Source organism: Cynoglossus semilaevis, chromosome 4 (assembly GCF_000523025.1).
Source record: "Cynoglossus semilaevis isolate Cse_v1.0 chromosome 4, Cse_v1.0, whole genome shotgun sequence".
NCBI lineage: Eukaryota > Metazoa > Chordata > Actinopteri > Pleuronectiformes > Cynoglossidae > Cynoglossus > Cynoglossus semilaevis.
In genome coordinates, this window is record NC_024310.1 from 2,234,536 (window position 1) to 2,245,625 (window position 11,090).

General features: G+C 41.0%; 3 protein-coding genes across 6 annotated transcripts in view; all 3 read left to right on the top strand.

The window, feature by feature from the left end:
• The window catches only part of LOC103377654 (zona pellucida sperm-binding protein 4-like), a 3,099-nt gene extending 1,894 nt beyond the window's left edge, over positions 1-1,205 (top strand). Inside the window, exons 7-10 of the mRNA XM_008308531.3 lie at positions 20-209; positions 298-436; positions 546-609; positions 713-1,205. Coding sequence (XP_008306753.1) covers positions 20-209; positions 298-436; positions 546-609; positions 713-831 — 512 coding nt within the window. The 3' untranslated portion in view covers positions 832-1,205. The remainder of the gene's footprint in view (positions 1-19; positions 210-297; positions 437-545; positions 610-712) is intronic.
• Positions 1,206-1,263: 58 nt separating this feature from the next.
• Positions 1,264-6,065, top strand: dhx40 (DEAH (Asp-Glu-Ala-His) box polypeptide 40). The gene is made up of 17 exons (XM_008308530.3): positions 1,264-1,658; positions 2,114-2,259; positions 2,355-2,474; positions 2,551-2,781; positions 2,863-2,929; positions 3,008-3,139; positions 3,227-3,326; positions 3,410-3,496; positions 3,584-3,766; positions 3,844-3,924; positions 4,291-4,448; positions 4,608-4,722; positions 4,900-5,008; positions 5,141-5,235; positions 5,322-5,391; positions 5,475-5,703; positions 5,787-6,065. The coding sequence occupies exons 1-17, from the start codon at positions 1,487-1,489 to the stop codon at positions 5,903-5,905; spliced, it is 2,214 nt and encodes a 737-aa protein (XP_008306752.1). The 5' UTR covers positions 1,264-1,486; the 3' UTR covers positions 5,906-6,065.
• Positions 6,066-6,339: 274 nt separating this feature from the next.
• The window catches only part of LOC103377652 (RAC-beta serine/threonine-protein kinase), a 14,014-nt gene continuing 9,263 nt past the window's right edge, over positions 6,340-11,090 (top strand). Inside the window, exons 1-5 of one of the 4 annotated variants that reach the window (XM_008308527.3) lie at positions 6,340-6,835; positions 9,709-9,864; positions 9,946-10,077; positions 10,157-10,268; positions 10,828-10,981. In XM_008308527.3, the coding sequence (XP_008306749.1) occupies positions 9,819-9,864; positions 9,946-10,077; positions 10,157-10,268; positions 10,828-10,981 (444 nt within the window). In that variant the 5' untranslated portion in view covers positions 6,340-6,835; positions 9,709-9,818. Of the gene's footprint in view, positions 6,836-6,945; positions 7,052-9,708; positions 9,865-9,945; positions 10,078-10,156; positions 10,269-10,827; positions 10,982-11,090 lie in introns of those variants that run through there. The other 3 variants (XM_008308529.3, XM_008308526.2, XM_017032225.2) reach the window with 3 other exon arrangements.

The window sequence follows — 11,090 nt, forward strand, 5'->3', positions numbered from 1 at the left end:
TCAATCTTTTTATTGGTAGATTCTTCGTACAGCTCTTTCTACTCATCACACCAGTCGCACACGGTCATTGAGCTCGGTCAGCCTGTGTATGTGGAGGTCTTTGTGGTCAAACATAAGGACAAGGACTTGGTTCTACTGCTGGATGACTGCTGGGCCACAAGAACCAGAAACCCTGACGACCTGCAGCGATGGAGTCTTCTGAAGAAAGGGTCATTATGTTTCAGACTTTTGAGACGTACCGAGTGGTAAAAAGAAAATTAATCTTAAAGTTGTCTTCTGCCTTTTGGATATTTCCAGGTGTCCTTTCACTGCTGACAGCCACACGACTGTTGTTTTGCCTGTGGTTCCTAATAAAGAGCTGACGTTCCCTTCCCTTCACAAACGGTTCATAGTCCAGATGTTCTCATTTGTAAATTCCTCAGCATCTGAAAACCAGGTAAGAAAGACATTTGTTGCATCTTTTATTAGTTCACTTTTAATTTTTTAAACCGTTCCTGAAATGTTTTAAGATACTGTTATTTTTATTATTTATTTTTGTCCTGAAGGTTTATTTCCACTGTGATGTTGTAACCTGTAAAAAACCAGACTGCTTCCATTCCTGCAATAATGGTTTGTTGTGAACTAACCTTCTCATCTCAATTCTGTCACTATTTGCTTATTTATCAGGTAATAATCATTTATTGAATACTTGCTTAACATTTGCTTTTTAAAGGTGGACATAAAACAAAAAGAATCCCACCAGGAACAAGATGGATGCTGTCTAGGGGAGTCGTTTTTGGTGGCCCTCTTTATTTAAAAAGAAAACATGGAAGAACATGGAGGGAACAATGACAATGAAAAGGAAAAATCTATCAATAAAATCCAAGTGTTGTAAATTGGAAATATCAATAAAACAAAACCACTAAAAATTGTTCAAGATGTGGTTTTAATATAAATATATTTCTGCATAATTTTCGCACTTGGGTATTAAATTTAAAAACATGGAATATCATATGTTGTTTTATTTTTAAAGACCTTGTCAGACAACAAACAAATCCACCTTGAAATAATTGTTTGAGTGAAATATCTCGACTCTTAAAAGAACATTTTCAACTAAGTAGAGTCAGTTATGTGGTGCAAAAAAATTATTTATTTCCTTTTGTACAAAAAAATGTTTTAATTCAATTGATTTTTATCGATATGATGAGACTTTGGCAATACAACAAAATAGATGAACTAAGCTTTTATTGTGAAAGGAATGATGAGACTTTGGCAATACAACAAAAAAGATGAAGCTTTTATTGTGAAAGGGAAGCTTAGGTCACATGCTCACGTTTCAACCAATAGAAATGCATAGGGAGGCAGTTTACGGAAGTACAGTTTTTTCTAACGCAAATGTGTCGTCCGTTTATTTTACTCTCCACACATCATTTATACTTAAAGTTAACTGGTATTTAAAAAGTGTTTAAGTTTGATTCGTCGCGTCTTTATCGCCTCACGTTGAATAATGTCCAAATCAAGGAGAAGGGAATCCGCGGACTCCGAGTCGAAAGAGCTTCCAATATACCGACATAGAAGTAAACTTGTGGATGCTGTGAGAGAGAACTCTTTTCTGCTGGTCACCGGGGAAACCGGCAGCGGCAAAACCACACAACTGCCCCAGTACCTGCACCACGCTGGTAGGCTGAAGTTTACAGTGACTGCCCTGTTCAATTAAGATGAACTAAAACACCGTATTAGACAAGAAAACACGCGTGACGCCGTATCTGTTTTTGGAGTTTTGAACTGGAAGGACTATCAAAATTAGTTTAATTTTTATCTATATGTTGAAAATGTAGTATGGTCAATGAAAACACATAATATTGCGATAATTTGCCTTAGTTACTAAGTACGAGTACTAAGTACTAGCTTGTACAATGATCTCCTAACGAGACAAAGTGGTCACCGGTTTGATTCCCGGTGGTCTTTGAGTGTGTAGTTCGCATGTTTTCTCTCGGCACTGCAAAGCAACTGAAGTTGACAATAGCTGTGGATGTGACTGTTGATTGGTTGAACTTACAAACAGCAGCGGTAGCCCCGCCCCTAAAAAATACTTCGTTCTTTATCAACATCACCTTCTACTTCTCTTTTGTAGGTTTTTGTAAAAATGGCGCCATTGCCATCACACAGCCACGTAGGGTGGCAGCCATTACTGTGGCCCAGCGGGTCGCACAGGAGATGCACTGCACCCTGGGCAAAGAAGTTGGCTACCAAGTCCGCTTTGACGACTACACATCACAGGTGAGTGTCGACAGGTAACAGCGTTGCCACAAAACAACTGCGTTTCTGACGTGAGTATCTGATAATACTGGTGGTGAACATTTGTACCGACCCAGGACACGGTGGTGAAGTACATGACGGACGGCTGTTTGCTCAGAGAGGTCCTGGCGGACTCCAGTCTTTCTCAGTACAGCATTGTGGTCCTGGATGAAGTCCACGAACGCAGCCTCAACACAGTAAGTCAACGTAAGGTCGAGAGGTGTGAATAAGGTGACAACAGACGCTTTCACTGTGTGTCTGTGTTTGCCACAGGACATTCTCCTGGGTTTGTTGAAGAAGAAAATCTTGTCCAACCCAGAGAAAGGCCGCTCCTTCCCACTGAAGGTGGTGGTTATGTCCGCCACGTTAGAATCCGACAAACTCTCGGCATTTCTTGGCAACTGTCCAGTCTTTTCTATTCCTGGGAGGACGTATCCTGTGGACTGTACATTTGGTTTTGCTGTCGGACCCAAAGATGTGGACAGCACAGGTTATGTGAAGGAGGTACAGTCTGATTTATATATTTTAAATAAAAAAAGAAACACATTTTAAATGGGTTGGACTTTAAGGGTTTTTGTTTCACAGGTGGTGAAAATGGCCTTTGATGTACACACCAGTGAAAGAGCTGGGGATATTCTTGTTTTTCTGACCGGTGAGTTTTTTTAAAATTCTAGAATAACATCGTCAAACACAAACACATTCAGTTGCTAAAGTCTCGATGTCACAACAGGACAATTGGAGATCGAGCGAGCCTGTGATCTGCTCTTTGAAAAAGCTGAGACCATTGACTATCGCTACGATGTTCAGGACCAGACAGTTGACGGTCTCCTAATTTTGCCTCTTTATGGATCCATGCCGACCGGTAAAAAAAATAAAACTGTTTTAAAAATGTATTATTGCGACTTCCTTCTTGTGATCAGCGCCACCTTATGTCATTGCGCCGCCACAGATCAGCAGAAGCAGATCTTCCAGTCACCGCCTCCAGGAATAAGAAAGTGCGTAGTGGCCACCAACATCGCAGCAACGTCTCTTACCATTAATGGCATAAAGTAAGTGGCGCCATAATTCACCTTTTCAGGTTTTGAAAAACCTCACGACATAATTTCACTCTTCAACCTTTTTCTTCATCCAGGTACATCATTGACAGTGGGTTTGTGAAGCAACTCAACCACAACTCTAGAGTGGGCATGGACATCCTGGAGGTGGTTCCGATATCAAAGTGAGTAATGGACGGTATTAAATGTAATTTCAGTTTGTTTTTTATGTAGATTAGTTTTGCAGTTCTGTTCTGTTGTCGTGTGATCAGGAGCGAGGCTCAGCAGAGAGCAGGTCGAGCCGGAAGGACCTCGGCCGGGAAGTGCTTTCGTATCTATAACGAGGCGTTTTGGGAGAAGAGCATGCCTGAATATACGGTTCCAGAAATCCAGAGGACAAGTCTGACTTCAGTCATTCTCACACTGAAGTGTCTGGGAGTGCATGATGTCATCAGGTAAACTACCACTCCGTTGTGACTGCATGTTTTAAGTCTAAGTTATTATCTTGATGCTCATCATTTTGTCTTTAAAGGTTTCCATACCTGGACCGTCCAGAGGAGAGGTTTATTTTAGAAGCACTAAAACAGCTGTATCAGTTTGACGCCATAGACAGGTGAGTGGGTCCGATATGAACTTTTTTGCCAATATTCGATATCCCGATATTGATTCTGATATCAACGATATAGTCCTGGTAATATTTATTTATTTATCTGTACAAACCACTAAGATTAAAATAGATTAATAACATGAGCTGCAATACTGCCATCTAGTGTCTTTCACTTTCATATACATAAGTTTATGCCCCAAACTATTTTTAGGGCACACATCATTTGACTTTGCTTTATCGGGTTTTCATTATCGGAGGAAAAACCGATAACGATTCCTACAGATATTAGGAATATATGTAGATGCTAATATCGAGCTGATATTATCGCACATCCCTAGCTTGAAGCTAACAACTGTGGTGTGTAAACTTTAGGAGAGGTAACGTGACCCCACTGGGGCAGTTGATGGTTGAGTTTCCACTTCAGCCAGGCCTCACCAGGGCCTTACTCAACGCTGCGTCGCTCGGCTGTGAGGACTTGATGCTTCCTGTTGCTGCCATGCTGTCTGTGGAAAACATCTTCATCAGACCAGGTCAGTGGCTAAGGTGAAACGATGTGACATCTGAATAAAAAAACAATTACAACATGTTTTTAAACCATTTATAATTCACAACCAATCAATGGAAATGTCATACAATGTCAAGTCATTGCCTCCTGATCTGAGTTCCCGTGGCTTTGTTGCCCCCTACAGGCAAACCCGAGAAGCAAAAGGAAGCCGATGAGCAACACAGAGCCCTTGCTGCCAAGAGTGGCAGTTTAAATGACTTTGCCACTCTTCTCAGTGTTTTTCAGTCCTGCAAATCAAGGTACTCCACTCATATTTTTTTTCTTCCTTCCGGAACATGATCTGCACCTCCAGTGTTTGATCCGTGTAACAATGAAGAAAATATAATAATAGTCGTTAGAACTTGTTCTCTGCATTCTGGGACCTCCAACTTCACAGATTAAGCGCTGGCTGAGACTTTCTTTCTTGTGTTTGTCAGCGACAGGCCGTCCTCATGGTGTAAAGAGAACTGGATCCACTGGAGGGCGCTGAAGTCAGCCTTTAGTGTGGAGACTCAGCTGCGAGAGATTCTCCTCCGCCTGAAACAGGTACAGCAGCGTGGTAGTTTCTCACTGTAGTGTGTCGCGTGTTCCTTGGGTGTTTGTTATTTTTTTAATCCAACAATAACATTTAAAAAAATTACATTGTTTTTCCATGGACGCTTTTTCTTTCCTCCTCAGAAGAGAGATTTCCCTGTTGAAACATTTCATGGTAACAGGAGTGAACTCTTGAGACGATGCTTGTGCACAGGATATTTTACCAATGTTGCCAGAAGGTATCAGAAAGTTGAACTAATGTCATTTATCTTTAAATCAGTTGATGGTTTTTACTTCCTGTTTGAGATTCATATCCATTCCACAGGTCTATAGGAAAAGTGTTTTGCACAATGGATGGAAATGGATCCATGGTTCACATTCATCCATCATCTTCGGTACAGACATTTATTTATTTTTGTTTTATTTTCTAACATGAGGAATATAAATATAAAAAAATCTGATTGGTTGTCTTCCTCAGTTGTTTGACCAGGAGGGGGAGCTGAACTGGATCATCTTCCACGATGTGCTGGTGACTTCTAGAGTGTATGTCAGGACTGTGTGTCCAATCAGATACGACTGGGTGAAAGACTTGTTGCCCAAACTGCACGAGGTGAACGTGTATGAACTGAGCAGTGTGGCGAGAGAAGAAGTCACTGAAGACGAGATGAAGAAGTGGGAAGCCAAGGAAGCTGCCAAGAGACAAGCAGGTCTCAAACAAAACCTGAAACACAAATCAGATTAAAGAGGGTTTATATACCAGATGATAAAACACTGTCTGTTCTTCTTGCAGATCCTGCTGAGGACATTACGAAGAAGCTTGAGAAACGCAACAACGAAGCCACTATCAGTGACGCACGTGCACGCTACCTGGAACGAAAGCAACAAAGAAAACAAAATAAAGCTCCGTGATCAAACATTTTAGGTTTTTTTGTACATATATGTCATACTTTTCTGCAATTGTTGTGCCAAAAATAAACATTTCCATTTTTTATAACCATGTTTATTTTCTAGCTCTTTTTTTTCCAAGTACGTTTGACTATTTGACTAAAGAGAATAAATGTCGATTTAATATATAAAACACGTGTATTTTATTGTTTTGTTTTTTTTACTGGATGGATCTGTTTGTATATATACTTTACTGTTAAATGTTTTGTAGATTGTTATAGTTGTTTATTTTATTTTTTTATCATTGTTCACCTTTGGTTCAGAATTATTTAAATCACTTTGTTTTTAATGCGCTCGCGGCTGTTGTACCAGGACCGTTCAGTAGATGGCAGTATTGCAACTAGATGGCCGCAATCTGAGCAACTAATGAAGAAGAAAAATACAGAGGAAAAAAAAAAAGAAGAGGGTTTTTCTGTGCTTGTCTGGTTGGGACAGAGCAGGCGACTGTCCATCCTGAACACCCAGAGAGGCTTGTTTCTGTCATAACCTGCTCCTGCTTTTTTTTTATTTAATTTAATTTCATTTTTAGTTTATTTTTAAAACTTGAAAAAAAATCTCTCATTTTGATTTTGCTCAACATAAGTAGCTTAAGTTGGAGCTCAGCGGACTTAGCCCTTGTGTGTGTGTGTGTGTGAGAGAGAGTGTGTGATTGTGGGGCTGCATATGCTTTAGTGAGTCACTGCAGCAGCAACAGACTGCACGCTGCTGTTGCTGTTGCTGCTGCTGCTGTGAGACGAAAACAAGCTCAGCTCAGAACAGCGGTCCGCTCAAGCTGTGTGTGTGTGATCATTGACAGTGCTCAATACACACATGCTTGCCTGATAAGCCGGACCTCGGAGCCTCTCCCGGGACTAACGGACTGACTGCTGTGTTATTGTCACTGGATATATTGTGGTAAGTACCGGACCTGACCACACACAGGTTCTGAACAGAACGGCACCAGCTCCTACAGCTAACCCTAGGTGCTAACTGGCTGTTAGCTTAGCTGTTTCCTTTTTTTTTTTTCTTTAGTCGTATTGCGGTGATGGTCAGTGGTCTCTCTCTCTCTCTCTCCCTACTGCTGCTGTCTGCCACGACACTTGGCCTTGTCATACAACGTAAACATAAATGGTTGGTTTTTGTGTTTAATTGTTTAATTGTTTTTGAACTTTAAACCGTGACGTTTGTTCACTTTGCCTCGGCTAGCTCTGTGCCGCCGTGACAGGATGAGGATGTGTCAGGTCGTAGTGATGTTGTTTACTTCAAAGCGGATTGTGGTCGCCTTAGGGACTGTGTGTGAGTTAACACCTACTGTATTAACGTAGAATCGGCCAACGGTTTATTTTTAAAATGCCAAAAAACAAGCAGTATCTGTGTGTAAACTGTGGTGTGACGTTCACGGAAAGTTGCTCATCGTCACAAAAGGGGCAAAACTTTGGCTATGTGGATGTGAAAGTGTTGGACCTGGCGTTGTTGTTTTATTTCATTTTATATTTATTTTTAATCGTATTAGTTTGTAAACAGATCCACGTTATAAGCCGCCAAAACAACGACAATAATAATACTCCTAAATAATAATAATACCTAAATTAAATCCAATGGTTGTTAATCATTATTATCATTATGATTATTAGTAATTACATATTTACCAAATCACGCAGAGCTGCACTCACGTCGGGTAACCTAGTGCTTTTGCCACGGACTCTAGTAAAGTTTGAGGTTATTAATCCACATTAATGGTTAGCTGTTAATACAGGGACACAAGACTGAGCTAGCTCTGGAGGTAGTACTGTTTGGTACTATTGACATCCTCATCACGACAGGACTTGTTTACAGTAGTCCGGTCCCTGACTCTCTTATAAAGCAGCTTTGGATCTTGTAAAGTTCTGTGAAGGCGTCATTCATCTGTAGCATCTTCTAGGACTTCTATGTGGGCCCATTGTTAAAGTGTCACTGTGTAAAGGAGTAATGTTTCTTGACAGGACAATAGTGAGATCTGTGACATGCCTGTGTTTAGATACAGTTGGCACCGTTATCTGTACGACACGGGCTGAGCTGGAGGTGTCTTCAGAATACTAAGATGTTTTTGTAATGAGCATCCAGGATGGACGGGATTAGAATTTAGCAGATTAGAGGGTCGGCTTAGGTTGAGCAGTTTAGCGATAAGGATCGAGAGACAAGGTTAAGATGGTTGGAAATGTGCTTAAGAGCGAGACCTGATGGTTTTCAGAAGGAGCTGTAAGAATAAAAAAAAAACTGTGTGAAAAATGAGGATGTCAACTTTTGTTTGTGACATTTACAAATATTTATATAGGAAGTTGACAAATATTTCTCCTAAATAGTTCTTCTTTTTACAGTTGCTAGGCGCACAACAAACAATTGCCTGTAACCAGGCTCCTATTGGACGATCTATTTTGTTATCTCTAATTGGGATTCAATCTGAAAATCTATCCAGTTTATAATAATTTTGAAGTGAAAGTGAAAGTGATGTTTTGTTATTGTGGCCAAGCAAATCGGAAAAATAAGCGTTTGGACAACATCGGCATGTCAGATATCGGCAAAAACACAATATCTGACATCCCTAATTATTGATCAGTTACAGTTGGCAAAAAAAGTACATGAAACAGCCTGAAGTTTTTGAGGAGGAAGTGTTGTGTGGACACATAAGAAAGGAACTCCCCATGATTCATAGCACCTCCTTGGTGAAACATAGCAGAGGGTGCGGGGTGTGATTTAAAAAGTTGATGTTCGGAATCGCACAGTTAGGTTTCTAGAAACAGTCATATTGACCACAACATTTTTTTATTTTTTTGTTAATCCATCAAGAGCTTGTGGGGTTTTTTTTGCTGCAAATATTGAGAAATAATAATTTCCATCCCTGTTATTGAAGTATACTTATCTAACATGTTATCTAACATCAGCTGTTCATTCACGACTGACCATAAATTTCAAGTTCTCTCCTCCCACCACCAGCAGAAGCCGTGGTTGATGAGTGTTCACAGAAATGTTTTGGTTATTTGGTTCCACAGTTTGGTTCCACAGTTGTTGTTTTTGATTTTTTTATTCGGCCCACCTTGTTTTGGTGTTAGTTGTTCTGGTCTCAGTTTGGGTGTCGCTGTCCGTCGGATCAGATAGGCAGATATAAGGGTTGAGCTTGGATGTGTGGATTTCAGCAGTTTTTATTTTGTTTTTGTTTTGGTGTTGTCTTTCAAGTAAACCGAGAGCCTGTAGCTCCAGAGCTCATTCGAGTGTGATGCGGTAAACAGTGGGGAGAGAAGTAAGAAGAAGCAGTTTCCAGAAAGTTCTCTGTTTGATAAGAAATCAGTTTCACTCTGTTTACGTAAACACTGCCTTTGGTTTCACTTTTCTTCGAGACCACTGCGGTTTTCACACATGCTGAACCTTAACTCCTTCACACAAACGTACATTTACAGGAAAAACTTAGAGGTGACGGTTTTGGCAAAACACATGGCAAGAAGAGAAGAAATTATTTTGGGATTGGGGTAAAAAAAAAAACACGTGTTGATGATCAACAAAAAGGAGAAGAATGTTCAGAAAAGTCAATGCCACAACAATGGCAAGAAATATAAATAAACAAATGACAGGATTAATCATTGTCTGCGAATGTCAACAAGTACCTTGGTATTTGTATAATATATTTTGAGATATATATATATATATGTGTATATATGTATATATATGTATATATGTGTATATAAGTATATATATAATGAATGAAAACCCTTTTATATCCAGTCATTTCCTCGCCCTCTTCTTTAATTCTACAGGTCTTTGCAGCTGAGCCATTGTCACACATCAAACCAACAGGAAGAGTTTGCACAGTTGCCCCCAGCTTGTCTGCAGCCCTCTTCTGCCCCCGACAGTCCTCTGCCCCAGCATGAATGAAGTGAGTGTCGTGAGAGAGGGATGGCTCCACAAGAGAGGTGAGTCCTGTCCGCTGTCCACGAAACTGTGGGATTCGGTGGTAAAATTCCATTTCACCGCCTTCTGTCCGTCTTCTCCAGGTGAATACATTAAAACCTGGCGGCCTCGTTACTTCATCCTAAAGAGCGATGGCTCCTTCATTGGCTACAAGGAGAAGCCTGAGGTGTCCAGCGACCACAGCCTTCCACCACTCAACAATTTCTCTGTCGCGGGTCAGTCGCCCACTCGATCGGTGTCAGGAGAGTTTTCGTATCTGCTGTCGTTGTTGTCTGACGTGTCTGTCCTGTGTAGAGTGTCAGTTGATGAAGACGGAGCGTCCCAGGCCCAACACGTTCGTCATCCGCTGCCTCCAGTGGACCTCGGTTATCGAGCGCACTTTTCACGTGGACAGCAGCGAGGAAAGGTAAAGGAAACACCTGGTTGTAATTTGTAGCTCATACAAAAGATTATTTTTGCTTAAAAAAAAACGTGATGACATGGCAGTCGTGTTATCTCTCTTTCCTCCTGCCAGTTGGTCAATTTTGAATGAAAATAGAAAAGAACATTCTCTTCAACTCAATCACTAAAAGCCCAAATGGGCCATTGTTCTCTCCAGCCAGTGGAACTCACTCCAGTTTGTGGGAGCAGAAGGACGGGCCGACATGCTCAAAATAGAATTTACTGCCAGATTTGACCTGATTATTCACTCTGACCCAAGCAATCATCATTGAATTTTGTTTACACTGCCTCTGCCAAGTACCAAATCCCACCGTTCCCCAGCGGAACGGTACAGATTATCCTCCACCTTCTGAACTGTACTCGCTGTTTTTTCCTTTCGAGTCACTATTCTGTTACAGCAATTTGAAGAAAAAGAAAATCTTAACACAATGTTTTTCTGTTTGTTTTACTCAATCCTATAAATGGCACTGGCTGAATGTAATCGAGGGGGGGGTCGGGATGTGTGTGTTTCATTCCCGGGTCAGGGAGGAATGGATGCGATCGATCCAGACGGTGGCAAACAGCCTGAAGAGTCAGCAGCAGGACGAGGAGCCCATGGAGATCAAATTTGGCTCCCCGAGCGACAACAGTGGCACAGAGGAGATGGAGATCGCCGTGTCCAAATCTCACACAAAAGTGGTTCGTATTTAAACGTCTGACCCGACGAAAAAAGATGAGCTCCACGCACAGAACTCCTGGTGTCGTTTTTTTGCTGGTTAAGCAAACGTCACAGTTATAAACATATGTT